The sequence below is a fragment of the Dryas octopetala genome, chromosome 5, assembly GCF_963921425.1.
Source record: "Dryas octopetala chromosome 5, drDryOcto1.1, whole genome shotgun sequence".
NCBI lineage: Eukaryota > Viridiplantae > Streptophyta > Magnoliopsida > Rosales > Rosaceae > Dryas > Dryas octopetala.
In genome coordinates, this window is record NC_141370.1 from 21,002,155 (window position 1) to 21,027,384 (window position 25,230).

The 25,230-nt window shown below is 38.8% G+C and overlaps 3 protein-coding genes and 1 pseudogene across 5 annotated transcripts; 2 read left to right on the forward strand and 2 right to left on the reverse strand.

Annotated features, from left to right (window-relative positions):
- The first annotated feature begins 1,983 nt into the window (after nt 1-1,983).
- On the forward strand, nt 1,984-12,395 carry LOC147285647 (Transducin family protein / WD-40 repeat family protein). The gene is made up of 20 exons (XM_086243217.1): nt 1,984-3,165; nt 3,357-3,843; nt 3,989-4,076; nt 4,201-4,382; nt 4,548-4,684; nt 5,504-5,570; nt 5,832-6,003; nt 6,136-6,244; nt 6,940-7,015; nt 7,112-7,294; nt 7,834-7,994; nt 8,129-8,234; nt 8,576-8,780; nt 8,895-9,181; nt 9,365-9,486; nt 9,920-10,064; nt 10,175-10,267; nt 10,684-10,757; nt 11,473-11,526; nt 11,616-12,395. The coding sequence occupies exons 1-20, from the start codon at nt 2,153-2,155 to the stop codon at nt 11,911-11,913; spliced, it is 4,059 nt and encodes a 1,352-aa protein (XP_086099343.1). The 5' UTR covers nt 1,984-2,152; the 3' UTR covers nt 11,914-12,395.
- Nucleotides 12,396-12,633: 238 nt separating this feature from the next.
- On the reverse strand, nt 12,634-15,850 carry ARP6 (actin-related protein 6). 3 transcript variants are annotated; one of them, XM_086244231.1, is made up of 8 exons: nt 14,935-15,850; nt 14,616-14,832; nt 14,468-14,531; nt 13,986-14,070; nt 13,855-13,905; nt 13,701-13,763; nt 13,475-13,623; nt 12,634-13,342 (listed from the first exon to the last, which is right to left on the reverse strand). In XM_086244231.1, exons 1-7 carry the CDS (start codon nt 15,612-15,614, stop codon nt 13,494-13,496), a joined length of 1,290 nt encoding a protein of 429 aa, XP_086100357.1. In that variant the 5' UTR covers nt 15,615-15,850; the 3' UTR covers nt 12,634-13,342; nt 13,475-13,493. The 3 variants fall into 3 exon arrangements, 2 of the variants coding, with proteins under 2 accessions (XP_086100357.1, XP_086100356.1); XR_015122334.1 differs by lacking the exon at nt 12,634-13,342 and adding an exon at nt 14,193-14,308 and having other exon boundaries at nt 13,598-13,623; nt 14,424-14,531; XM_086244230.1 differs by having other exon boundaries at nt 12,634-13,623.
- A 91-nt stretch (nt 15,851-15,941) lies between these two features.
- LOC147285649 (putative clathrin assembly protein At4g32285 pseudogene) lies at nt 15,942-18,265 on the reverse strand (annotated as a pseudogene).
- Nucleotides 18,266-20,528: 2,263 nt separating this feature from the next.
- Nucleotides 20,529-24,230, forward strand: BRIZ1 (zinc finger (ubiquitin-hydrolase) domain-containing protein). The gene is made up of 11 exons (XM_086243970.1): nt 20,529-20,923; nt 21,301-21,409; nt 21,511-21,625; nt 21,750-21,847; nt 22,132-22,238; nt 22,361-22,613; nt 22,839-22,892; nt 23,110-23,253; nt 23,410-23,474; nt 23,757-23,811; nt 23,896-24,230. The coding sequence occupies exons 1-11, from the start codon at nt 20,613-20,615 to the stop codon at nt 24,052-24,054; spliced, it is 1,470 nt and encodes a 489-aa protein (XP_086100096.1). The 5' UTR covers nt 20,529-20,612; the 3' UTR covers nt 24,055-24,230.
- Nucleotides 24,231-25,230: the final 1,000 nt, after the last annotated feature.

Sequence of the window (25,230 nt, forward strand, 5' to 3'; positions counted from 1 at the left end):
TCTGACACTCCATTGAGTCATTGACACCACCCTGACTCGCTCATGTCTTGTCCACTCTTGAAAGGTAGAAGCTCGATGCTTGAGTTTGAACCTCTTTCTATGTAATATGTATGCGAGGCGAGCGATCCAATCTTCAATTTCTGAATAGCAGTACTTCGCAAACTGAAGAGTGCCAAGTTTCAGTGCTAATAAAACTTCTGAGTCCCCCCCTTGTAAGTTGGAGGTACAAACCATGTTGTTATTCAACATGTTTTGGCATTTTGCCTTGTCCCGAACTTTTTTCTCTGTTTAAAAAAAAAATATATATTTTATTTTCTCTATCACTGTCATGCACACAATATTTGACACGTAGGCGGACTCCGTGTGTGTCGTTTTGGTGGGAAAAAGTTACAAAGTCAATTGAGTCGTTGTCGTTTTAAGAGTAAAATCTAAATTGTATTAGTTTGTGGGCCGTGACCGTGCATGGGCCTGGGGTGGCACCGAGCCCACCCATCCACAAAAAAGTCCTGAACCTGAATAAGGAGGAAACGCAGGTTCAGGCAGTGAAGGAATAAAAAGGACCTCCCTGTTGGCGGTGAGGGAGTAGTTTTGTGGTGAGGCTGTGAGGTTTTGTCTTCATCTTCATTCTTCTTTCTTTAATGAAGTTGAAGTTGGTACCATAAACCTTGTCTTAATAATGGCTATCGTTTTCATTCTGTTCACCAGGCCCACTCGCTGCCTCAAGGCCCGCTCCATAGAGGACTAGCCCACTTGACCTACTTCTAAAGTGCATGTAATGATAATAGAAAGACATTAATTATAAAGGCATCAACTATTCAAAACTATTAAATGTGCCACATTTTAAATAGAGGTGTGAATGTGTGATCTAGAAAAAAAATTCTATTGTGTATAATTGTATATCTCTTTTACCATGTAACCTGTTATATGATGAGAGAGATAAAGATAATAGATGTATAAAATTATCTCATAAATCTTTCATAATTCACTATATAAATAAACTTCACATTCTTAAAAAAGTGGTACAAATTTAGTACAAAAATATAGTACACCTAATATTTCCTAATTCTTTTATGACAATTAATTTCATTTATCTAAATGACAACTTTTTTTTAAAAAAAGTGTCAAATTTAAAATAATAATGAGCACCTAATTGTATTCAATAATTGGATCTAATAGGATAAATCAATAAGAAATTTATTCATCATAACAACTTTTTGATTTCAAACCTACAACAATAGTTCAACTTCTATCTCTTTTTTTAATAAAATATTTTTCATCCTTCTTTTTAGTGAAGAAGAATGTTAGCTATTTTCTATGTTATCTTGCCCATCTTGTAAATGTAGTGACATAATTGAAATTGTTTATTTTTTAGATCATTTTTTACACAAAATCGATCAAATTAAAAATCCTTTAATTATTTAATTGTTACCAAATAAATAGATTGTGAGTCTTAATTGTTATCAAAATTGTCTATTTATTTGACGATAATTATATGATTTAACAATTTTTAATTCAATTAATTGTTTATAGAGATCACAGTGGAGAATGGGCACAAAAAAAAGGTAGAAAAAATAATATAGCTAGCATTTCTTGTTTATACATTCATTTTTTAATTACCAGAAAAAAAAAACTTTCATCCTTCTTCTTTTTTTCTTTTGATTAAACAATTTACGTTTATGAGATTTTAACTCATAACCTATTCCGATTAAGAGAAATCATCCATTAAATTAAATGGTGATGGACAACTTTTATTATTCTTTTGATATTGAATAAAAGAAGTTATACAAATGTAAATGAAAGGATTTAATGGTCTTAGGAATATAAAATTTCATCTCCACATTAAGAACAGGGCCAATTAAATAACATCATATCACATGTATTAAACACAACCTATAAATTGTTAGGGCCACCATCGTAGCTTCTTAATAGCATGATCAACGGCCAATGAGCCAATGCAGCACCATTATTCTTCATCATCACGCGCAAGGTTGCAGATTGTGAAAATGGAAAACAGTCATATATAAGATTATAAAGACCTTTGAATTTCCATTACACTAACCTTAATTGTAGCAGCTAATACGTAAAAAAAAATTGGAAAAATAAAAAACAGAGCGGATTCAGACAACACAGTTGCAGTCTTGCAGAGAGCAGCATGAGCATGTCGAGCCCAAGATCACCGACACCCTCTCCGGTCCACGACGGCTGGGACTGCATGTTGCCGGGCCCACCCTCCCGCAACAACTTCGGATCCGTCGACCTCAGCCCATCGGGCCTCCTCGCATTCCCCGCCGGCAGCTCCATCTCCGTCCTCGACGCCCGCTCCATGCAGCTCATCATAACCCTCCCTATGCCCCCTCCCACCCAATCCTCCCCCTCCTCCTCCGCCACGTCCTCGCTCTCACCATTCGTCACCTCCGTCCGGTGGACCCCACTCCCTCTCCGCCGCGACCTCCTCTCCACCGAACCCTCCACCTCCCACCTCCTCCTCGCCGCCGGCGATCGCCAGGGCCGTATCGCCCTCCTCGACCTCCGCCTCAAGTCCGCCATTCTCTGGTTCGACTCCGACGCCTCCAAACTCGGCATCCAGGACCTCTGCTGGGTCCAGGCCCGACCCGACTCCTACCTCCTCGCCGCAATTTCCGGACCTTCAACTCTCTCCCTCTACAACAGCTCCACCGGCCGCTGCATCTGGAAATACGACGCCGCACCGGAGCTATTGTCTTGCATTCGCTGCGATCCTTTCGATGGGCGCCATTTCTGCGTGATTGGACTCAGAGGCCTCTTGCTCTCGGTCACGGTTTTAGGCGAGACCGAAGACGATGCGGTGGTTATTAAGGAGCTTCAGCTTAAGACGGACTCCACCGAGTTGCAGAAGCTGGAGAGAGACTTGGCTGGCGGCGGAGGCTCGGGCAATTCGTCGCCGGCTTCGGCGGCTTTCCCGCTTTACTTTGCGAGGTTCGCCTTCTCGCCGCAATGGAGGCACATTCTGTTTCTGACGTTCCCGAGGGAGCTGGTGGTGTTCGATTTGCAGTACGAGACGGCGCTATTTACTACCGCATTGCCTCGTGGCTGCGGCAAGTATCTCGATGTGTTGCCCGATCCCAACAATGACTTACTCTATTGCGCTCATCTTGATGGCAGGCTCAGTACTTGGCGCCGAAAACAGTGAGTGCTTGAATTTCATTGATTGCCTTTTCGATTTCCTTATCCTGCTATATCTGAAATTTGAAGATGCGATCAAATGTAGAATGTTAGGTTTTAAATTAAGCTGCAATGTGTTATGCTTGCTATATCTGTCAATTTGCATTCCAACTATTATTTTTGGAAGAAATTAAAAGAAAATGTTTAAACCACAGAGGAGAACAGGTGCACATAATGTGTTCAATGGAAGAGTTGATCCCCTCCATTGGCACATCTGTCCCTTCTCCGGCAGTGCTTGCTCTCGCCATCTCCCATTCGGATTCCACCCTCCAAAGCATCGGCAAGCTTTATTCTGATGTACCTCATTCTCCTTTGGCTGATGTGGATTTTGATAATCCTTTTGATTTCTGTGATGAACCTCTTCTTGTTTCTAAAACACATTTGATCTCCATCTCTGATGACGGGAAAATATGGAACTGGCTCTTGACTGCTGAAGCGCCTGAAGATAATCGCAAGGATGATACAAACTTGGGTAATGTTGCTCGTGTTAATGAAGTTCCAGTTCCTGGGACCAATTCCAACATTGTAGTTTCTTCTTCTGGAAGACTTGACATGGAAGCAGGTAAGAAAATGGAACAGATCAATGGTGGCAGAAGCCGACCTTCAAATTCTACTGCCAGCAATACAGACATGTCACTTAAGGTTGGCTTATAGATTATTTTTATGCTTCAACTTTTATTTTGTCATGATTAATGGGTTTCACTGGATGGTTTGCTACCAATCCCATTTAATGCCAAGTTAAAATTTAAAATTTATGCATGCTTATAAAGCCAAATCACTTATGCAGATTAGCTTAGTTGGACAGCTTCAGCTTCTATCTTCAGCAGTGACTATGCTAGCTGTACCTTCACCTTCTTCAACAGCTACTTTGGGCCGTTAGTTCATCCTCTCACTAATCTACTGTATATGTTGATTTTTGAATTTTTGTAGAATATTATGAGTTGGCATCATTTTGGGAGAGATTATGATACCATGGCATCATTTTGATTATATGCGAAGGTGGGGGAAACTATCCTGTTGTAGCTGTTCCATTGGTTGCTTTGGGAACTCAAAGTGGGGCAATTGATGTCATTGATGTTTCTGCCAATGCCATTGCTGCAAGTTTTTCTGTTCATAATGGTACTGTTAGGGGATTGCGATGGCTTGGAAATTCTAGACTAGTTTCCTTTTCTTATAGTCAGGTTTGTTATATATGAATTCAAATATCATCAATTGTTTGGTTGCATCATACTAGTCTGCTAGCTGGTCTGATTTTGATTCTCAGCATTATCTTTTTTCTTTTTTTAATTAAATCCATGTTGATCATACACTTCAATGATATGTAGTGCATTACTTTGTTGATATAGGTGAGTGAAAAATCTGGAGGTTTCATCAACAGGCTTATTGTGACCTGTCTTAGAAGTGGGCTTAATAGACCATTTCGGGTTTTGCAAAAGCCTGAACGTGCACCCATAAGAGCTTTAAGGGCCTCTTCCTCTGGAAGGTTGACTTCAAACCTACATTCATGTCCTTTATTTATGCTCATTAGTTGATTGCTTTATGTATATTTGGTTTTACTCAGATCTATGAATGCTACTTCAGCTGAAAAGAAACTTAGAAATTTGCTTCAAATTAGCCTGTTATATGTGCATTCATGTTTTCTGTATTTATTTATTTTTTTAAGTCTAATATCTAGTAACTGTTTTTTTGTTTTTTTCCTTCTTTTGTTATTTGTTAGAAAAAAAATGAAGATAATTTATTTTATTGAAATAGTGTACCTTTACATCTTTATTTACTTTTAATGAAAAACAGTGAAACTTGGTAAATTTTGTACCACCTAGTTGAGTAATGCTTAGAATGACTCCTCTACCTGTAATAGAGTTAAAAATTGGGTTGATGTTCTTCACATAACATGTCAGAAGAGAACATGGTACCTATCTCTTACCTACAAATATCAGTTGATTACTTGTACACGGCTGTACCAAAGAGATATCCACAGAGAAAGGAAACATTTTCAAATCTAATTTGAAAAAAAATTATAATCTTAATATATTTATATCGTCAAGAACAAGCATGGGAAGTGTTAGGTGGTGGAATTATAAGGACAAATTTGTTTTGGGTAATATTTCCCACAAAGATGTTTAATATAAATCAACAATATCTGCTTTGGTTTGCATCAATAGATTATAAATTATTATACATTCATGACATTTTTCTTAAATATAATTTTAATAATAAGTTTTTTCCAGTTGGTGATCTATATTCTGCATAAATTTCTGAGCTACTCATTGTAACATTTTTGCTTATGTTAATAAAATTCCAGGTACCTTCTTATTTTGCTTCGTGACGCACCAGTAGAGGTTTGGGCAATGACAAGGACTCCTATTATGGTAAATTTGTTTAACGTCTTTGGTTATTCCATATTCCCAGTTTATATATTTTCCAGCAATTGATGTTGTTATCCATGAATTAATCTAAACAGAAACTTCACAATTTTCAAACCACTATCCCGAAACATGGCTTTTGTTAGTTTTTCCATTTCCACAACTTGCCAGTATTATATATCTATGCATTTCTTTTTGGGAGGGTGGGGGAGGTTAGGATTTTTGATGCCTCGTCTTGGTATTTATTACGCTCTATATCTCATGTAGCTTAGATCATTAGCTCTTCCGTTTACGGTTTTGGAATGGACCCTCCCAACCGTTCCTCGGCCTGCTCAAAATGGACCTGCTGGGCAATCATCATTATCCTCCAAAAACACAACTGTAGCATCAGATGAGACATCCTCCCCAAGGTCCCAAACAAAGGCATCATCTGATTCCAGTGAGCTTGTTTACTTGATAAACTTACATAAGATGTATACTAGTTTCTTGTCTATATGAATTTCTCCTATTTATAGTGGATAGTTGAATTGTTCAGAAACAAAAGTAAAAAAATTTCTTCCTCGGATTGCAGAGAGCTCGGATGGATCTCAAGACGACACTTCTGAAAGCTTTGCATTTGCACTGGCCAATGGTGCTCTTGGTGTTTTTGAGGTTCATGGACGAAGGATCCGTGACTTCAGGTGTAATTCTTCTTTCAATATCATGGATGCATTGCCAGATCTGTATATTATTGCAGCTACACCCAGACTTCCAGTTCCAGCCTAGTTTGTCCTAATTGCTCAGTCATATTAGGGTTGCATTTCTTTCAGATTAAGAATAATTTTTTAATATTTAATATCTTTTAAGGTGCTTCTTGACTAATAAATTTACTTTTAGTGAGTAATTAGGTTTATTGCTGGTCTCATTCTTTTCTAAAATGGACTACTGGGACTTGCGTAAGTGTACCATGAAGATCAAAGCGTCTTTAACTTGTTCTCCAAAGTTGTACATGCATTGTTCTTGTAATTATAAATTCTGCGGTTTCAATTCATGGTGATACTGAGTGTTTTGTACTTTCAACCATTCTGGTTACCAATATTGGCAAGCCTAATGGTTTATACAGCTTGATAGAAATCTTGTGGAATTGGGATAATTTCATTTATATGCTTTATATGGTTGATAATGAACCAAATTTGCAGTTGGAATTAACTCATATTGTGGTTCATCTCACTTGGATTTTTTTGTCTCTTAAAATCCTCAAACTTATTGTTTGATCCACAGTATTTTAATCAGCACTGATTGAATATTAGTATAAATTATCTGTTTATCCTCTTACGACTAACAATTTCATATAGTTCAATTTTTCTCATAATGGTTATTTTTTGCTTGGTTCTAGACCGAAATGGCCTTCTTCTTCATTTGTCTCATCTGATGGATTAATTACAGCCATGGCCTACCGGTTGCCTCATGTAGTATGTATTGCATTTTTTGTATTCATTTCTTCTGATTGGTATTTTGTATCAGAGTCTCAATCATTTTAAGATTTCTATTCTGTGAATCATTTTAAGGTTATGGGGGACAGGTCAGGAAATATTCGCTGGTGGGATGTAACAACTGGCCATTCTTCTTCATTTAACACTCATAGAGAAGGTATCCGGCGAATTAAATTCTCACCTGTTGTTGCCGGAGACCGTAGTAGGGGGCGTGTCGCTGTACTATTTTATGACAATACATTTTCTGTATTTGACCTTGTAAGTATGATTCTTTCCTCTTTTATTATGCGTGTTAAATAGTGTTGGAGTTTATGTTTAGTACATATAGTTTGTGATCTGCTAAATCATGAGTTGTCTAAGTGGAGCAGGCAAATTTATATATGCCTCTTGGATAATAGCTGCCACTTCTGGTTATGAATATTGATGGACCTATAGGCGACAGATATATATATATACACACACCAAGCAATCCTTTATTGCACTTTTTTGTTTTTGTCTTGTAAGATTTAGTCCACAGTATTGTTTAGGTACCCCTCACTTCCTTACTCTTATTAGTTCTTAACTAACATTTCCTGAAATTCATCAGCATGAGTATTAACTTTCCCCAGCCCTCCTTTATCCATATATAAGATTTGATATATTTAAATAAAATACTTCCTGTTTATCCAAATGTTGGGGTTAAGGCTGAGCTTTGTTGAGTTGAGATGGTTTTTATTTTTTATTTTGGGGGGGGGGGGGTGTTTACTTTTAGATGATCTTTCTTATCATTTGCTCTCTACATGTTTTTTTAATTGCAGGATTCTCCAGACCCATTAGCCAATTCTCTTTTACAGCCTCAATTTCCTGGAACCCTTGTCTTGGAACTTGATTGGTTGCCTTTGAGAACCGAAAAAAATGATCCCCTGTTATTGTGCATAGCTGGAGCTGATAGTAGCTTTCGCCTTGTTGAGATTAATATGTATGTCCCAGACTTTGTTTGACTTCATGATTAATTTGTTCTCCAGTTATTTTAGTCATAAAGGGGAGCAGGGATGTTGATGATCTGTATGGGAGTTGCCATTTCTGTGCCTTAATAATCTTACTCTGGTGCAGAATTGACAAAAAACTTGGTTTTTCACACCTGCCCAGATCTATAAAAGAGAGGTTCCGTCCAATGCCTTTATGTTCTCCTATACTGCTTCCTACACCACATGCCCTGGTAACTATAATTTTGTTTTCCATTTTCTTTCTTACTTATTGTACTGAAGCAATTTGTTATGTGTTTAAGTTCTATTAGTTCATGCCCTTTTACAACTGGTGGTTCATGTCTGCATCATATATGGCTAATCTACATCCTTGGTGGACATCATTTTCTTTAGTGGAGTAAGGAAAGATAATCACTAACCAAATTGTTTATTAATAAATAGCAGATTCTACTTAGAAATGCTAAGATAGGCCCTGAATCAATAACCACATAGTCTGCTTCAAATTTTATTGTTTATGAAGATAGTAGACATTCGGTACTGACCCACTGGAATTTTATTTGTTTTGTAATTTCAGGCATTACGGATGATCTTACAATTGGGTGTAAAGCCCTCATGGTTTAATACTTGCAGTACAATTTTAGATAAGCGGCCTCACCTAATTCCGGGAACTCCCAAGTCCAGTGAGGATCTTCGGAGTTACATGATTGATTCACCACCTGTTGGTGACCTTGTGGTACCAGAATTGCTGCTTAAAGTATTAGAACCTTATCGGAAAGAAGGTGGGTTTTCTGTCGTTCTTGTGATTTTTCTACTGAAGTGGAGCTCACATTTGAGTATTATAATTATATTAGTATGCGTTTTTTCTGATATGTTATAAATGTTACATTCTCAAGGCTGCATACTGGATGATGAGAGGGCAATAATATATGCAAGGGTGATGAACAAGGGTTGTTCGGTGAGATTTGCTTTTGCTGCTGCATTTTTTGGTGAATCCTCAGAAGCTCTTTTCTGGCTACAATTGCCTCGTGCTCTTAACCATTTGATGAATAAGCTAGTAAATAAATCTCCACTAAAAGCCCCTGTGTCAGCGTCAATTCAAGAGCTTGATGACGCATCTATGCTGAGTAGGATAACATCAAAAGGAAAATCAGTGTCTGGAACAGAAAAGAAAGATGCAATGGTAAGTCATATTTCAGGATGATGTTTATTTTCAAATTTTGTGAACAAGGTTTTCAGCTAGGTTGCTACCTCATATATCTCTTATACCTTGTGCCCTTCTAGTTCTAAGACATTCTTTTAGGTAATTTTTCTTCCATTTAAGCTGTCCCATTTTCTATAATATATTGGCCTTTATGGTTATTAGAGCCAAGGTCAGCTCAGGTCAATGGCTTTTGAACAAGAAGAGTTATGGGAAAATGCTAGTGAACGTATTCCTTGGCATGAGAAGCTGGAGGGAGAAGGGGCTATTCAGAATCGTGTGCATGAGTGAGTACTCTTATCATTCTCATAATTCTTTCATTTGTACAGGCTAGTGTATCTGCTGAATAGGCTTGATGACATAATGTCTAGTTCAATTGCTCTTGTGTGAATATATACTTGCTTGGTAGAACTCCATATATATATATACATGAAAGCATATATGCACAAGACAATGTACAGGGACCCTGACTCTAGCTGAGTTCCATCCTTGTTATAGTCTTGGTCTCTGGCTTGCCCAGATTTGACTTGAGATGAATATCCCAACAATGATCGTTATCTTCTTAATTACCTCAACTTCAGCAACATGCTGAATTCCCAAGTCACCTAGTTACTTGTACATTTAATACTTTATGCTTGTTAAATGAAGGCTAGACTTTGCATCTTTGAGGTTCTTGATGTACTTTTCTGATGATTATACTTTATGTTCTTGATAATCTAGGCTTGTGTCGGTTGGGAACTTAGAAGCTGCAGTTAGTTTATTGCTTTCCACTCCTCCTGAGAGCAATTACTTCTATGCAAATGCTTTACGTGCAGTTGCTCTTTCTTCTGCTGTGTCACAGTCTCTTCTTGAACTCGCAGTTAAGGTGAGTGCTTATTTAGATCAGCTCATGGCATCAAAATACGTGTTGTGACTGGAATAAAGTGATTTAACTGTATATGGATTTTGGATACTTACTCCTATAATATTGTTTAGGTTGTTGCTGCCAACATGGTCAGGACTGACAGGTCATTGTCTGGTACTCATCTTCTCTGTGCTGTAGGAAGGTATCAAGAAGCTTGTTCTCAGGTTAGGTTCTGTGTCTAAACAAATTTTCTGTAAATCAAGTTATCAAAGTGTGCCTTTGGTTTCATGTTATCAAGAAGCTTGTCAAGTAATTACACCTACTATCCTTATTGTATCTTGGCTGCCTGTAAAATCTGATCTGCCTTGTATTGGTTTGCATAGAGGGTGATACCTTATATGACCACTTGTGCATGTGCTTAGCTAAGGAAATTTTAGGGAAAAAATGCAACAAATTGAAAAATATGGAGTGAGGATATGAACTTAGTCAGGGATGGGCATTAGAGAAGCTGAGGGTTTTTTCTGGCTTTGATTATTTATTTTTCAACATTGTTAATTTTTTCCACTAGTCCTAATGCATTAAGTAGTGGTTTACATACTTTATATTTTCTGTACTGAATATTTTGTCATCACTTATGCAGCTACAAGACGCTGGGTGCTGGACAGATGCTGCAACTTTAGCTGCTACGCATTTAAAAGGATCTGATTATGCTAGGTTGTTTACTTTTGTCTACCATTTTTGAGGCTTCCTTAGCCTTCTTCCCTTTTTATCTATATATAATTTGATTGATTAGATTTTGACCCTTGCTATTTTCTGCCTTCCGGTAGCTTAAATATGGGGATTTTCTTGATACCAAAATGCATCTTCATTTGATAATATAAACTCATCTCCACGTTTGCTGCTTGTCCTTTGGCTAAATGGCTTCTTAACTGATTTTCATTTGGAAGATTCTAATAATCCCCGAAAAGATTTGTTCCTTCTTTTGAGTTATAAAAAAACAAACTAGTTTTGTTGTAACCCAAAAACAAAATCCACATTGATTGTACTTCCTTTATATATCTTATTAATATAATCATTATGTTTCCTATAAATAAAAAGTTTTCTTATAGGAAATCACGTACAATAGTGCATGTAGCATCTGCATTGCATTAATTTTGAAAAACAAAAGTATATCTTCCTAAAAGTTCAGAATGTTCCTCAGAACTATTATGTGTGATTAATTTAGAAAGGAAATTAATTATTCACTTGCACATTTAAGCATTCAAAATAGAGATGATATGTAAAGAAATTATTTTCCAAAAGCACTTGATTGGGACTCAACTGCTATGTTATTGATTGACAAAGTGTTTGGAATGAAGCATTCTTGTTTCATGAAGATTCTTATCCCTATGGTTAAGGTATCTTAGTTGTGTGTATTATGTTCTTCCAGGGTGTTGCTAAGATGGGCTGCGCATGTCCTTCACTCTGAACACAACATATGGAGGTATCCCATTTTACTCGTTAACGTTACCTTATAAATTTTTATTTTTTTCACATCTGACATGTCCTAAGCCTATCAATGATCCAATGCAGGGCTCTGATTTTGTATGTAGCAGCTGGTGCAATGCAAGAGGCATTGGCAGCACTTCGTGAGGCTCGACAACCTGACACAGCCGCTATGTTCATCCTTGCTTGTCGAGAAATTCATGCCAACATCATCTCAGATTTAGGAAACACTGATGATGAATCTAGTTCAATCAATGACAAACTGCTTAACTTGCCTGGGCTGGGCCCAGAGAATGAAGATGTTATTGCAGTTGGTGAATATTTTGGGCAGTACCAAAGGAAATTGGTGCATTTGTGTATGGACTCACAACCATTCTCTGAATGAAAGACTAGACCTGTTCCCGATCTAGTCATCTTCTGTGAGAACTGGCAAACGTTTTATTGAGAACTGAAGGCCATTCAGGCTTCCAAAAAGATACTCACAGCCGGTTGAAGAGATTCCATGTATTTTATGATGCTCTTACTGGATTCATGGGCAAAAAGCGATTTGATATTTTGGGACAAGAGTCGAGACTGATATCTTGAACAAATTGAGAAGAGATGTATTCTTCGCCAGCAATCAACTGAGAATGAGAGGTTCGGCAGCTATGTTGTGAAATAGTTCCTAAGGTTTCTGGTCGTAGAAAGCATTACTGGAAAATTGTGTAAATGTATAAAATTGTCAGGATAGTCTCCTAGTACAGGCTGTTTTATAGTAGAAATGTGATGTTATTTCTTATCTAATGGATCTCTCATTTTGTGGCTTTGTACATTATTTTGGCTGGCCATTTGTGGCTCTTTACACAGGCAAATACGTTATTTTCCATATTTTTGTATGTTGATACACTTGCTATTCTATTTTCGTTTTCTATGGGGAGGTTTTTAACAGCTCGCAAATGTTTCTAAGTAGCTGTGGTTTACTTTGATGGGCAGCCGATTCCAACCTAGAGGAGGCTTATCAAATTAATCCTCTTAAAATTGGGTTATCACGAATATATGCAAAAATAAAATTTGAGCAATTGTCCATCTCTCAAGAGGCATTACTATTGCCTACAGAAAAATACTAAAATTATAATGAGAATAGTGTTATTCAGAAACGTGCATATTACAAATTTACATATACGACTGTCCACTGCACTTGAAACAGCAAACCAGAGACAAATATTATGCTCAAGCAAGCTAGCAAATGCTAAAACTGCTTCAAACAATGTCAGGAGATGAGAACCCAAGGATCCTTCTTTCATAAGAACAACCAAGGTGGATTGAACATCAACAGGACCAACATGATTTCTCATTCAGAATATACATGTTCAAAGAATTTGACATGATTTGTTCAGAATGTCCATGCCGGAAGCAAATCCTGGATCAGATTGGTCTTCATAAACAAGACACTTCAATGCAGCTTGCAATGGCTTCAAAGTCACCATCTCTTGGACTCATGCTGATCAAAATTATAAATCAAACTATGCAGATCACACTTCTTCTTGAGTTTGCCCATTCCACATAAATAACAGCCTTTGTGGATAGTAAGCAGGCTTCCATGTCAACTGGTCGAAACTCAAATCTTCCTTAGGATGTCTATCAAAAAGAAGCTCACAGAAGGGGCAGAATGTGGCATGTCCTCTTATCATACTCACGTGTATAAGAAGGTCAATCGGTTTTAGCACATATGCCAAAGCCTGCTTCTACCTTCCTTTCTTTCAGTGATGACAACAAAAGTGACAGAGGATACTCAGCTGCTTTTTCCCTCACGGATGATTTGCTTGCAAAAGATGCTATAGAAAATATAACTGAATGTTAAGGTCACACAATTACTTGGAATCTACTCCATTGCATGTCTTCTCAACCAAACAGCACAATATGGTAAGTTACTATGAAGGGTGGATTTGATCATTCAGATAACATACCCTTCAAGATTACAAGTACTTATTGAAGGAATCTCCGGCGACATCGAGCAGATCCAAGCTCCTCGTACTCAGCCTTGGTGACACACATTGCCTCAAAATCAGGACTCGATGCCAAAACTGATCCACCTCGCCAAACACCTAGAATGGGGCTGGAGAAACATGGCAAGTTTTAATAAAATGAAAGTAGGTACTTAAACAGATTACTATGTATTAGATAGAAAATTACTCTTCTTGAGGAGTTATCTTCACTTGATAGTCAACAGGAACAAGAGGCCTCAGCTCCCTCTCTCTGCAATATCAATACAAACTCAAGTCTGAAACGATGCCTTAGTATTAATTCTGACATTGCACACTTAAATGGAAAGGAGTTCAGAGCATACAGTCTATCAGCAAGTCGAGGAAATAGTGTGCTTCCGCCAGTTAAGATAATGCTAACCAACACAGTTAAGACACCAATTAGTACTGAAAATGACTTGTTTAAAAAAGAAAAATGCAAAGCTTGTATGGTTACCTTTCATAAAGTACCGGGTGAAGATGGGGAAGGCAGGAACTGACAGCTCGAACGATGCACTCTGCTAGTCCAGCCTGATTCATTCCTGCAAAAACAGGTCCAAAGTTAGCACTTTTGCTTTGTAAGCATACAAGACGACTGAACAAAGATCAACAGAGATTATTCCTTTCTTACATTGTTCAGAGAAGTTAAACAATTTCTATATACCTTCTGTTACACCACAAGATATCACATTCTATAGAAACAGCTAGGTAACTATTTCCAATGCTATGCTCCACATAATCATGTAACACCTTGCAGTAGTTGAATGGTAGTAATAATGGCTAGCCAACATGAAGTACACAAAAGGGGATTGTAATGTTTGATTTACAGAAGCTCACGAGATTTCAACAAGAAAAAATTATAGGAGGAAATTGATTCAAAAATTAAACTACGAACCCAAAAATTTGCTTCGAAACAAGAAAACAAAATATAAGACAAACCCAAATCAGCAGGATGGAAGATCATCTCCGGCACAAGGAACCTTTCATTTGTCAAGTCAAATTCCTACACAAAAACATCAAACAACACTTAAATTAGTAAACAAACACAAGCAATTATTTAGTTCAAAAATATGAGAGAGAAAATTACATTCTTGGTTAAATCAATCCTCTTTCGGTCGCCCAACTTGTCTGTAACTTCCATCTGATCTGCGTCCATCTTTCTCTCCACTTCTTGAAGTGTGTCACCGTCTTCCAAAGCCAAGTATCTCTGTGCTTCTTCTGGGTTTTTAACAAATCCTTTCGTATGCGTAACACCATCAGGCAACACATAAGTACACCTGAAAGCGTTGTCCTTTCCTTGTTTCCTGAGCACCCATAAAAGAAACAACAAAAACCGAAAACTTAAAATCAAATTTAATTCAAGAAAAACACAAAAAATAAAAGAACATTACAATAAAAGCACATACTTTGCGATTTGGAGGTCACGAGCAACGTTCATGGAAACAAAGCAGAGCTTCTCTTTGACGTCGTCAATGAGAAAGGTCTCGTCCATGACATTGACAGAGCGGTAAGAGACGAGCTCTTTGAGGTAATTGGTCAACGCTTTGCCACCCAAGTCGATTCTTTTAGCTGCGTAGTTGATGGTGAAGTTTTGAAAGACAGGGACGGCGTGAGTGAAGGAGAAGCCGCAGTCGACAACAAGGCTGCACTGGGCCTTAATGGGCCGGCGGCTGGCCTCGTAGAGGTGGGCCAGGGAGGGAGAGTGGGCCACGTAGAGGGAGGAGAAGTTGAAGTCCTCGAAGACGAGCTCGTCGACAGAGCGTTGGATGGAGGGAAGGGTGAAGAGGGGCTCCGTAAGGAGGAGGGAGGATTGGGCCGGGTTGACCCGGAGGAGGGAGGAGAAGAGGTGGGCCCAGATCTCGCGCTGGAGGTCCGGGTTGATTAAGTAGCCGCGGTCGATGGGGCGGCGGACGGCGGCGGAGGTGAGGTCCATGGGCTCGGTGGGGGAGGGATGGACCCACTTTTTGGAGGAGAGTGGGCGGTACACGCAGTTCGGGATTATGGCCGAGGGGTCGCGCTCGCCGCCCAGGCCAGCTTTGATTAGGCCGCCACCGTTGTCTAACACTACGACGACGTTTTGATGCATTTCGAGGTGGATGTCCAGGTACCGATTGGCGCCAAGTTGGGGACGACTGTGAGTTTGTGACCCACTGGGGTTTATGTGTGTGAGGTTTAAAGGAATTGTTTATATATTGCAATTTGCAAATGAAATGTGGCAATGTAAAAATTTTTAGAGTTTATAGCCTTCAATTTCTTAGGTTTTTTTTTATTTTTTTATATATTGCTCTTGACTGGAAATTTTGGCTGGCTTGGTACAAGTTCAGTACTTGAGTGGCAACAAAAATAAACTTAATTGTACCATTATGTGCATTAGAATTATGGCATTCTCAAAATACCATTACAATAAGAGTGATTACTAAAATTTGCTCACCATTTGCTCATTATAATATCAAACATTGTATGTTTCGACTCCATACAATACAGGCGCAGAGGGAAACACAATGGGCAACAACATAAGGTATAGAAAGATCTTCCAAAATAAAAGAGGCAAAATAAGAAGTATCTGCATCAAGCAAGTTGTTCAAGAAGACAACCGATTTTAATAGGGTGTGTAGTAATACCCTCCTGGCTGCCCCATGTTGGTAACCTGCGGCATCCCAGTAGGCATCATGGGTTGAGAAGGGCCATAGTAGCCAGCCCCTACTGAAATCTTGCCCAAACCCACTTGCCCTTGCATCCCATCCTTTCCATATTGCTGCCAAAGCAGTTGTTCCTGCGTGAGCAGCTGTTGCTTCCTCTCCATGTCTGCTATTTGAACATATGGAGGAGGAGGCACTGCAAGGGAGGCAGCAAACGGATCATGCTGCCCCACTGCTTGGACTGCCCCATCTGGGGCAGGCAGAGCCAGCACCGGCGTGGCACCCTTGCCTGCCCCGGTCATTGCCACACTACTTGCACTCCCACCACTCAGTTGTGAAGTGCTCACATGTTGCCTCACTGCCCCCTGATCATACATGCCATTCAGTAACAATGGATCAAAACCACCTGCCAAATTAGCCTTTTGCTTCGACAGATTACTAGCCGACTCAACCAATGCCAATTCCCAATCTGCTTTACCACTCTCAGCAGCTGGAGTCTGCCAAGCTGAGGTCACTTCAGGCTCTCCATTTGATGGGAATGGTTCCCATGATCCATTTGTATTAGTAGTAGGAGGTCCAGAGAACAAAGCCAAAGCCAATTTGTTTCCTTGCTGGTCAGCTGTAATTGCATCATCCCTCAAATTCACCAAGTCCTCTGTCACCTGTTGAGGCTGTGAAGGCTTAGGCTGGGCTTCAGGTGGTGGGGGAGGAGTGTAATTCTCCGGCGGAGGAAGAGCCTTCACCTCATTCATATCCTGCTTTGGCTCCTCATCAACCTCACCCTTCTCCTCCCTACTTCTCTCATGACTCTTTGGCCTACTTGTCTTCTCCTTCAAGAACCCCTCAAGTGACCTCAAAAGCTTATCAGTTATTCTCTGCACCTCTGGGTACTCGGACGACCTGGCAATCCCCATATCCTTACACCAACCATAAAACCCCACAAGCTCATCAATCATCTTTGCAGCATTAACATAAGCATCAAAAGCCTTAACACAATCTGCATACTCCATCTCCTCAAACCTATCCAACAACACCCCCAATGCATCACAGATCTCAACATAAAGCCTGAAACTCTCCATCACAACCTGGTAAAGGGCAACAATCACCAACCTACTACTCTTAGCAGCACCTGCCGGCCTACAAGCCAAAATTCGATCAAGAATCCTAAGCAACTCGTTCAACCTCCCCATGACTCTCTCAGGCCTTATTTCCCTTATTGGGGTAGTAGACTTGGTCTCTCTTTTCTGCTCTCTCTCCAATGACTCACCATAATCAAATTCTTTCCTATCCTCTCCATAACCGTGCCGAGATGACCCAAACCCATCATTATCATCTCTCTCCTCAAATCTACTACCTTCTGTACCTTTCAATTTTCTCTCATAAACCCCAAACTCCACCTTCTCGTCAAGATACATAGCATAAAACCTCACAAACCCGGCATGATCCCAGGAATTCGAATGCGCTTCGTCCCTAAAATCCGACATTTTCAAAACCCGCATGCCTCTACGAGTTGCACACACAATCTCCTCCTCAAACAAAGCGTGCCCATCAACCAAAAGCCTGTGGACAAGCATAAGAGCCTTAAGAGCCACAACCCAATCATGGGTTTTGCTCAAACGCTTAGATATAGTCGCCACAGACGCAGTGACATATCCACGTGAGTAGGAGGTCAAGCTTATGATCTCCCTTATGTACTTCTCATCAGCTGGGTCTTCATCGTGAGTAGTGGCCTTGACGACCAAAACTTCGAGGTCCGGGGCTATGTTCCCGGCTACTTTGGCCAGGCCGATGCTAGTCTGGTCCTTGACAGCCCCGATTGCCTTGCGAATGGTGCTGGGAGCCATTGATAGGATTCAAGAAATCAAGAGCAAGAAGGGTTTAGGGGTTTAAGAATTATTACCTCGGCAATTTGCTGACTTGGGTCGCCGTTGCTGAGGGTCGAGATTGAGTCCGTTCGATCGGAAAATTGACGTGATGTGATTCAGTGGATTGGAAGGTTACGCTGCAAAACCAGAGACCAGCCAGGAAGAGGAAAGTAGCGGAGACTGCTAAAGCGCGTAAAATGCATTACTTATGAAAAAAGAGAGACGGCATTTGACGGTTTGTTTGCGGATTTTGAATTCAATGCATGTTTGTAACTGTGGGTATCTTAAATAGTTAATATATTGCCAAAATTGATTGTTGGAAGATTTGATATTACAATTATTTGGGTTTAAACTTGGACAATGATTCTTGGCCAAAAAAAAAAACTTGGACAATGATTAAATGGTATTAATATATTTTGGTTAACCGATCAATTTTGAAAAATTAATGTAGGTGACCGTAATATCATATAACACATTTATATTATAATACGTGTACAATTTAAGAATATTTTTTAGAATTTAAAATTTTATAAATTAATTATTATACACGTGTTATCATTTAAGTGTAATGGTAATACCATATCATTATGAAACATAGTATTACAGTCACACTCACAATAATTTCTCCCAATTTCGTCCTTGATTATTATTTTAGATTTTCAGTTTCAAAATTTCAATATCGGCTACGTAGTTTGAATCATTTGCAACTCAACCATAAAATTCATGTTTTGTCGAATTTGTTGTCGGGACAATCACATGTTATGAGTGTGTTGTGAGCCCTATTTTATGCACTTTCACTAATCCATTGTTTACACCCTAATAGTGGCTATGCCAAGTCGGCAATCAAAGTTTACCAAGAAGGCTTTACTCATGTTTATGGTCCATCACCGAGCGTTACTAGCAGCCCAGTCCCGACGGCACAAGGCTTAGCGATTTTGGAGGGTAACAGCCTGCGAGATGTAACAAAGTTAGGATAGTGATAATGAACATATAAGGACTATTTTATCCTTGTTTTGTCTATAACTTTGACAAAAAATAAATTTTATTTCTTAAATTGCAAGGGACTTAAACTACATGATATGTAGAAGTGGCAATTTTTTACACAACACGAATCTTACACGAAGTTAGCGGATTAAAGTTGACCATTTCTTGACACGAACACGAGTATGACTCAACATTCTAAATACGAATAATAAATAAGTCGGGTTATTGTCAAATTTATGTAACACAATTATTACATAATAAACACAATTAACTAGTATTATACGAAGAAAATGAGTAACTTTTCTCATTTTTTATTAGATATTGTATGAGTCTATGTATAATTACAAAGTTGTTTTTTGTTACTTTCATTATTGAATATATTTTTGTATTATAAGCAAAATGCATAAGTGATAGTTTGTTTCTTTTTTTAGAAAACAATAACATTGCATTAAAACAGTCAAAAAGACAGATAATACAAGATTATGACACGAAGCTCTACAACAATAGGGCAAAAAAGCTAAACGTTTACAACTTTTTTACAACGGAATAAGAGCTTGATATCGTAATGTCAGTATCAAGCAGACACTACAGTCACCAAACGGAGCCAACGAAGCATCGTAAAAATTAGCGAACTAATCACATTTTGGTCCATAATCCAACCAACATCTAAAAATTGATACTGACAGTAGCCTAAGGTGGCAAATCGTGCAGTAGTAACCGACATGACCGGTACCGGCGAGCATAGTGACCTCCCTACACTGTGTGACGAGAACTAGAGCCAAACTGGAAGAAAAAGATTCAGAGAGCAACTAAGCGTCGCTAAAACAGGATCTGACGCCGTGCAACGCATAGATCGTATACAACGCCACGAACATACCAAACCACAACGATCAGAAAAACTCTTCTTTATTGAGATAATAAAACTCTCACATAAAAAGATGAAAAATCTCTCACAAAGAGGGATAAGAGTTTCTCATAGGCAAAGAAGGAAATGAGAAGGAAGAGGCGGGGTAGGAGCGGCGGACCTATAAAGAACACAGGAGCCACCACCCCTACCCCTATAAATACTTGGCTGAGAGAGATAAGACTAAATAGAGAGAAGAGAGCGTTTCAAGGTGACAACTAAGTGATAGTTTGTTTAAACTAATATAAATTTTTAAATCACAACATAAATAGGTTAACTTGAACGTGACATGATTATAAATAAGTTGAGTTATAATTGAGTATTAAACACAATTAATTAAACGGACATGAACACAACCCAAAATTACATGACATGAATACAAACACAACCTATTAAAACGAATTGACACCTCCTATGGTTGATTGAAATTGGAATTATGGAGAGAGAATTGAAATAATGACATGAATATAGGGGTTAAATTGGTCATTTGACCATATTTTTTATCCAAAATAAATTATATTTTGTTATTCTTGAAAAGATATTTTAGTCTGAAGGGCAAAACCGCCGATTCCCGCGAACATAAGCATAGCATTGTTTTTGTCGCATTAGCTATACGGCTTTGCCTCTCAAAACCGTCAAATTCATTTCTCATTTGCTTCCATTCCCGAACCGAGTCGACTCAGCCAGCCCCGATGTTCTTCCTCCAAGTCCACACAGTGGACGCTAGCCACCCTCTCAGCTTCGAAGACGCCGAGTTCACCACCGTCACTAACACCAAGACCACCACCGCTTCTCAATCAAAGCCTGACACTAAACCCAAATTTAGCGAGCGAAGAGGCATAGCCCACCTGTTCCGAAGCATAGCACACACGTCGCGGCCAGTCGCAGGCTCTCGATCCACTGTCGTCTTCGTCCCTGCTGTTCCCAACTACTTCTCCTTCGATGACTTCATCCGTTTCTGCGGCTCCCGCATCGACCATGTCGTCGAACTCATCTTCATCAGGTACCGTATCAGAATTCCTTTTTTTTTTTTTTGACGGAGAAATTTTGGATTTTTCTCTTTTCAATTTGGGGTTTTGGTTTGGTTGCCTGATCAAAACCCTCAATTTGGTTTCTGTAAAATGGGTTTTGTTTACACATGGGGATAGATTTTACTTCAATTTTCATAAATAAGAAGTAAAATTTGAAAAAAGAGCAGTACTTTGATCTAGAAATCTAAAAGAATAATTCTTTGTACTATAGAAAAAGAAAAAAGGTCTTTGCATTAGGATCAGTTCAGTGTTTAATGCCTTTGTTTGAAATTTAGGTCTCACTAATATCTGTGTGCATTTGCTTAGCCATCGGACGAAGTCTGAATTAGTGTTTGTTTAATTGGATTAGGAACGATGGGATGGAAGATCGGTACAGTATTTTGATTAGGCTTATGAATCAGATGACGGCAGATGGATTTTATTGCGTTTTTAATGGGAAGAAGTATTCGCCTGGCGAGGTTGTCAAGCCTTTTTCTTTTTCGGTTTCATTGCATGTATGACAGATATTATCCATCTTAAGCTTATGTGTGTTTAATTGCTTTGATATATATATTTTCAGGCTGAGGTGTGCCATATTCTGTTTCTGCTTTCTGTGGAGTACACAGATTCAGCTGAAATTGCTGGGACTCCTCCCGAAGGATGTACTGAATTGCCTACCTGCCCAGTTTGCCTTGGTGGGTCACAATTTTTTTTTGGGGGGTGGGGGGGATGAAGGTGTATTATCCTACTTTTAATTTACTGTTGTGCAGAATGATAATACTCTTGTGCCTGATATATACTTTTAATTATCCTACTTAGAGAGGTTGGATGCAGACACTAGTGGAATCACGAGTACACTTTGTGACCATTCATTTCAATGTCCCTGCATTTCAAAGTGGACGTATTTATCATGCCAGGTGAGCTGGTTCTCTATTCCAAAGTTTCCTTGTATGTGTATAAGTTTATTAGATATCTTGGTTGAGAGGATTGATGACTGCACAAGTAATATTTCCATTATTACTTGCATGTAGCTATATTTTTTATTAGTTAATTTTCTAGACCTTGCAGATTGTTGTACACTGTTTTGTGTTTGAGGCTTTTCCACCATTTCAGCCTTTTCGTATGGATTAGGCCTCAAGTAAAATTGGAGAATGCAACTATGTTGAATAAAGTCGCTGATTTAATATTTGTATGTCACCAGGTTTGCCGATTATGTCAGCAGCAGGATGAAAAACCAGCTTGCTCTGTCTGCGGAATATTGGAGAATCCTTGGGTTTGTGTAATATGTGGTTTTGTAGGATGTGGAAGGTAAAGATGCTGTAGTCTTTTTTCTTCTTACTTTGATAACTTCTGTCTCCAAAGAACTATGACTTTATCTTAATTTGTCCGGTACAGATAATTATTGATATTTTATTTTTCCTTCAAAAAAGATATAAAGAAGGCCATGCTGTTAGGCACTGGAAGGATACACAACATTGCTATTCTCTTGAGTTGAACAGGCAGCAGATCTGGGATTATGTCGGTGATGCTTATGTTCACCGCCTGAACCAATCGAAAGTTGATGGCAAGCTAGCAACTGATATGGATTCTCGCTTTATGTCACTTGAAGGAGATTGTGACAGTTGTGAATGTAGTGACGATTCTGGAATTAGTGGAGCCCTCTATAGCAGTAAAGTTGAAACTGTATGTATTTCCTTTTAAAAAAAATTCTTCTGAACTTATGGATATCTAAATCTTCATTTTCAAATTTGCTAGTATGGATTGGGTTTGAACCTACACTTCTATGTCTGGTTCAGTTTAATTGGTTAACCCGTTCTGTGTTCTTATTTCAACTTTAGCTAGCACTATCCATAATTTTGGTTTGCTTATGCACACTAACTGATCTTTAGCTCTTGTACTTGACAACAGATTGTAGATGAGTATAATCGACTTCTTGCAAGTCAGCTTGAGAATCAAAGACAAGTAGGCTGTCTCCAAACCCCACCCTTAACCCCTTCTTTGTGTTCTTATTTTTCCCTCTCCCCAATTTGCTGTTGATCAAGTGATAAGTATACGCTGACATTCAGTAGCCTATGAAATGTTTTCTTGATATATATATATATATAAGAGAATTATTTTCACTTCCAATTATTTGGTTTAATCTTTATGTCTCTTTCTCTCTCTCTCTTTTTTAATTCAGTATTATGAATCTCTGCTTATGGAGGCCAAAGTTAAAAGGGAAAGTTCAATTTCTGAAGCAGTGGAGAAGGCTGTAAATTCCAAGATGCAGGATCTTCAAACCATGCTGGAGAAATGTCTTGAGGAAAAAAATGCTGTTGCAGATGTGAGTTGTAATTTGCTCCTCCGTTAAGTTATTGTTATTTTGGGTTTTGGCGTAGGTAGATTTATCTTTGGAATGTACATTTGTGTGATTTTCATAACATTTTTTCTGATAGTTTATTTATTGTGCCTGTTTTCATGTGTTTGGTTGTGTTCTTAGATCAACCGAAAGCTTATCAAGGACCAAGAGACCTGGCGTAAAAAGTTCAAGGAAATTGAAGAGAGGTACATAATGTTTCCTCTCCTGCATTGATAGATGTGAATTCCCCCTTGTTGAATGGTAACACCTAGGACCATGATGCAAGAAGGGGTTTGTCAAAATCAGAAATGCAAACCGTAGAAAGCCATTTAGTCTGTGCCCCCCCTTCCCCTCCAAGGATAAGTCATTAGGTGTGATGTGTCTGTATAAATTCTGAACAGTGTACATAAATGTAATTTTGTGCTTATTAGTGGCATTGAATTCTTTCCTACTTTTATCCTCATTGATTTAACTCCTTGTTCTTTTAGGGAAGTTGCATCACTGAAGTTAAGAGATGAGAAGATACTGGATTTGGAAGAACAGGTATTGCAATTTACAAGTTTCTGCTTGTGTGCAACTATTTTGAAGTGTTGATTTCTTATCAAGTTTAGATGATGGTGGTCACAGATTAGAGATCTTACAGTCTATATTGAAGCGCAAAAAACACTAAATGACATGACGGATTCTGATGACATCCAAGGGGCAACACTCTTACCTGTACCCTCAAAGCAATCTTCTCCAGCCAACACCAGGAGACAAACAAAATCTGGCCGAAGACGGAATTAGATGGTTAGTCTCAGTACTACTGAAGTTGCATCAACATGTCGTGTGAAGTACTGTTTGTGTCTATTTTGGATCATGAAGCGATTTCAGTCTTAACGCTGATAAGAAACTGATTTTGTTTTTCTTTTTTGGTGCTATTCTTTTTTTGACCTTTTTCAATCTAGCAATTTTGACATTAATTGTTTTTGTCATGACCATGCATCCCCGATACTCCAGACCCAACAAGCACAACACACGCTTCTCAAGTTATAAGAATGTATGGATGGAACGGAGAGAGATAAAAGGTGGGAATGAGAAGTAATACTCCAAAATTCTAAATAGTGAGACATAAAATAAATATAGAGAATACAGAGAGAGAAAGAGAGATACTGGACACGGCCTAGCTCTAATTTAAGTTTGCACAAATAATAATTAATAGAGAGTTAAACATAAATATCGTTAAAATTAAGATAGATAATGAACAGGAAGGCTAGGAAGCTAGCCAGCTAGAAGAAGAGTCCATTAAACATTTAAACGGGTTGCGTAAACCAAAGTGCAGGTCCTGGCGTTGTGTCCTCATATGACTCTTTCAGTCTCTTTGGCATTGGCATCCGTTGTATTATAGGACTCGTGTCATCGACATAGTACATGGAATTTGGTTGGCACCCAGTATACCTTGAAGCCAAAACAGACATGGATGGACTATAATCATCCACAAAAATAAACAGAAGCTCAATGGATCCATCGGCATCGCTCTCGTCTGGTTCATCTTCTTCTAGTAGCCCTGCCAACCAACCATGACCACACCCAACAAAGTAGAAAGTTTTCTCAGCCATCTCAGATTTTATCTCAGAGCAGCCATGTTCGTACCACAGCTGGGCTTCTTCTTCATCTTCCTACCACTGGGCTTCATCTTCATCGTCCTAACAGCAGCAGCCATGTTCCTACCACCGCCCTTCATACAAAGTTGATATATATGACAATTATGAAATAAAGACGCAGAGACAGACAGACGGAGCAATTAGAACCAGAACCCTGCAAGGGGGCCTTCATATATATTATTTAAATTTTAAAACCAAACCCTATGAATTAGTTTTCTATAGGAGTGCCCCAAACTATCACTCGTGTCTCATTTTGCACCCCAAAATTTAATTTTAATTCGTCATTCTCAATCTGTCAAATTCAGTTAACTTTTTAATC

What these genes read in the sequence shown, in the direction of transcription:
- ARP6 (XM_086244231.1), bottom strand. Translation starts at nt 15,614, where the DNA reads ATGCATCAAAACGTCGTCGTAGTGTTAGACAACGGTGGCGGCCTAATC. An exon ending in CGTGACCTCCAAATCGCAAA is followed by an intron (nt 14,833 to 14,934) that starts GTATGTGCTTTT and finishes ATGGGTGCTCAG; the next exon opens with GAAACAAGGAAAGGACAACG. An exon ending in CACCCGGTACTTTATGAAAG is followed by an intron (nt 13,906 to 13,985) that starts GTAACCATACAA and finishes TGTGTTGGTTAG; the next exon opens with CATTATCTTAACTGGCGGAA.
- BRIZ1 (XM_086243970.1), top strand. Translation starts at nt 20,613, where the DNA reads ATGTTCTTCCTCCAAGTCCACACAGTGGACGCTAGCCACCCTCTCAGC. An exon ending in GTCGAACTCATCTTCATCAG is followed by an intron (nt 20,924 to 21,300) that starts GTACCGTATCAG and finishes TAATTGGATTAG; the next exon opens with GAACGATGGGATGGAAGATC. An exon ending in AAAAAAATGCTGTTGCAGAT is followed by an intron (nt 23,254 to 23,409) that starts GTGAGTTGTAAT and finishes TTGTGTTCTTAG; the next exon opens with ATCAACCGAAAGCTTATCAA.
- LOC147285647 (XM_086243217.1), top strand. Translation starts at nt 2,153, where the DNA reads ATGAGCATGTCGAGCCCAAGATCACCGACACCCTCTCCGGTCCACGAC. An exon ending in CGAAGGATCCGTGACTTCAG is followed by an intron (nt 6,245 to 6,939) that starts GTGTAATTCTTC and finishes GCTTGGTTCTAG; the next exon opens with ACCGAAATGGCCTTCTTCTT. An exon ending in TCTGAACACAACATATGGAG is followed by an intron (nt 11,527 to 11,615) that starts GTATCCCATTTT and finishes GATCCAATGCAG; the next exon opens with GGCTCTGATTTTGTATGTAG.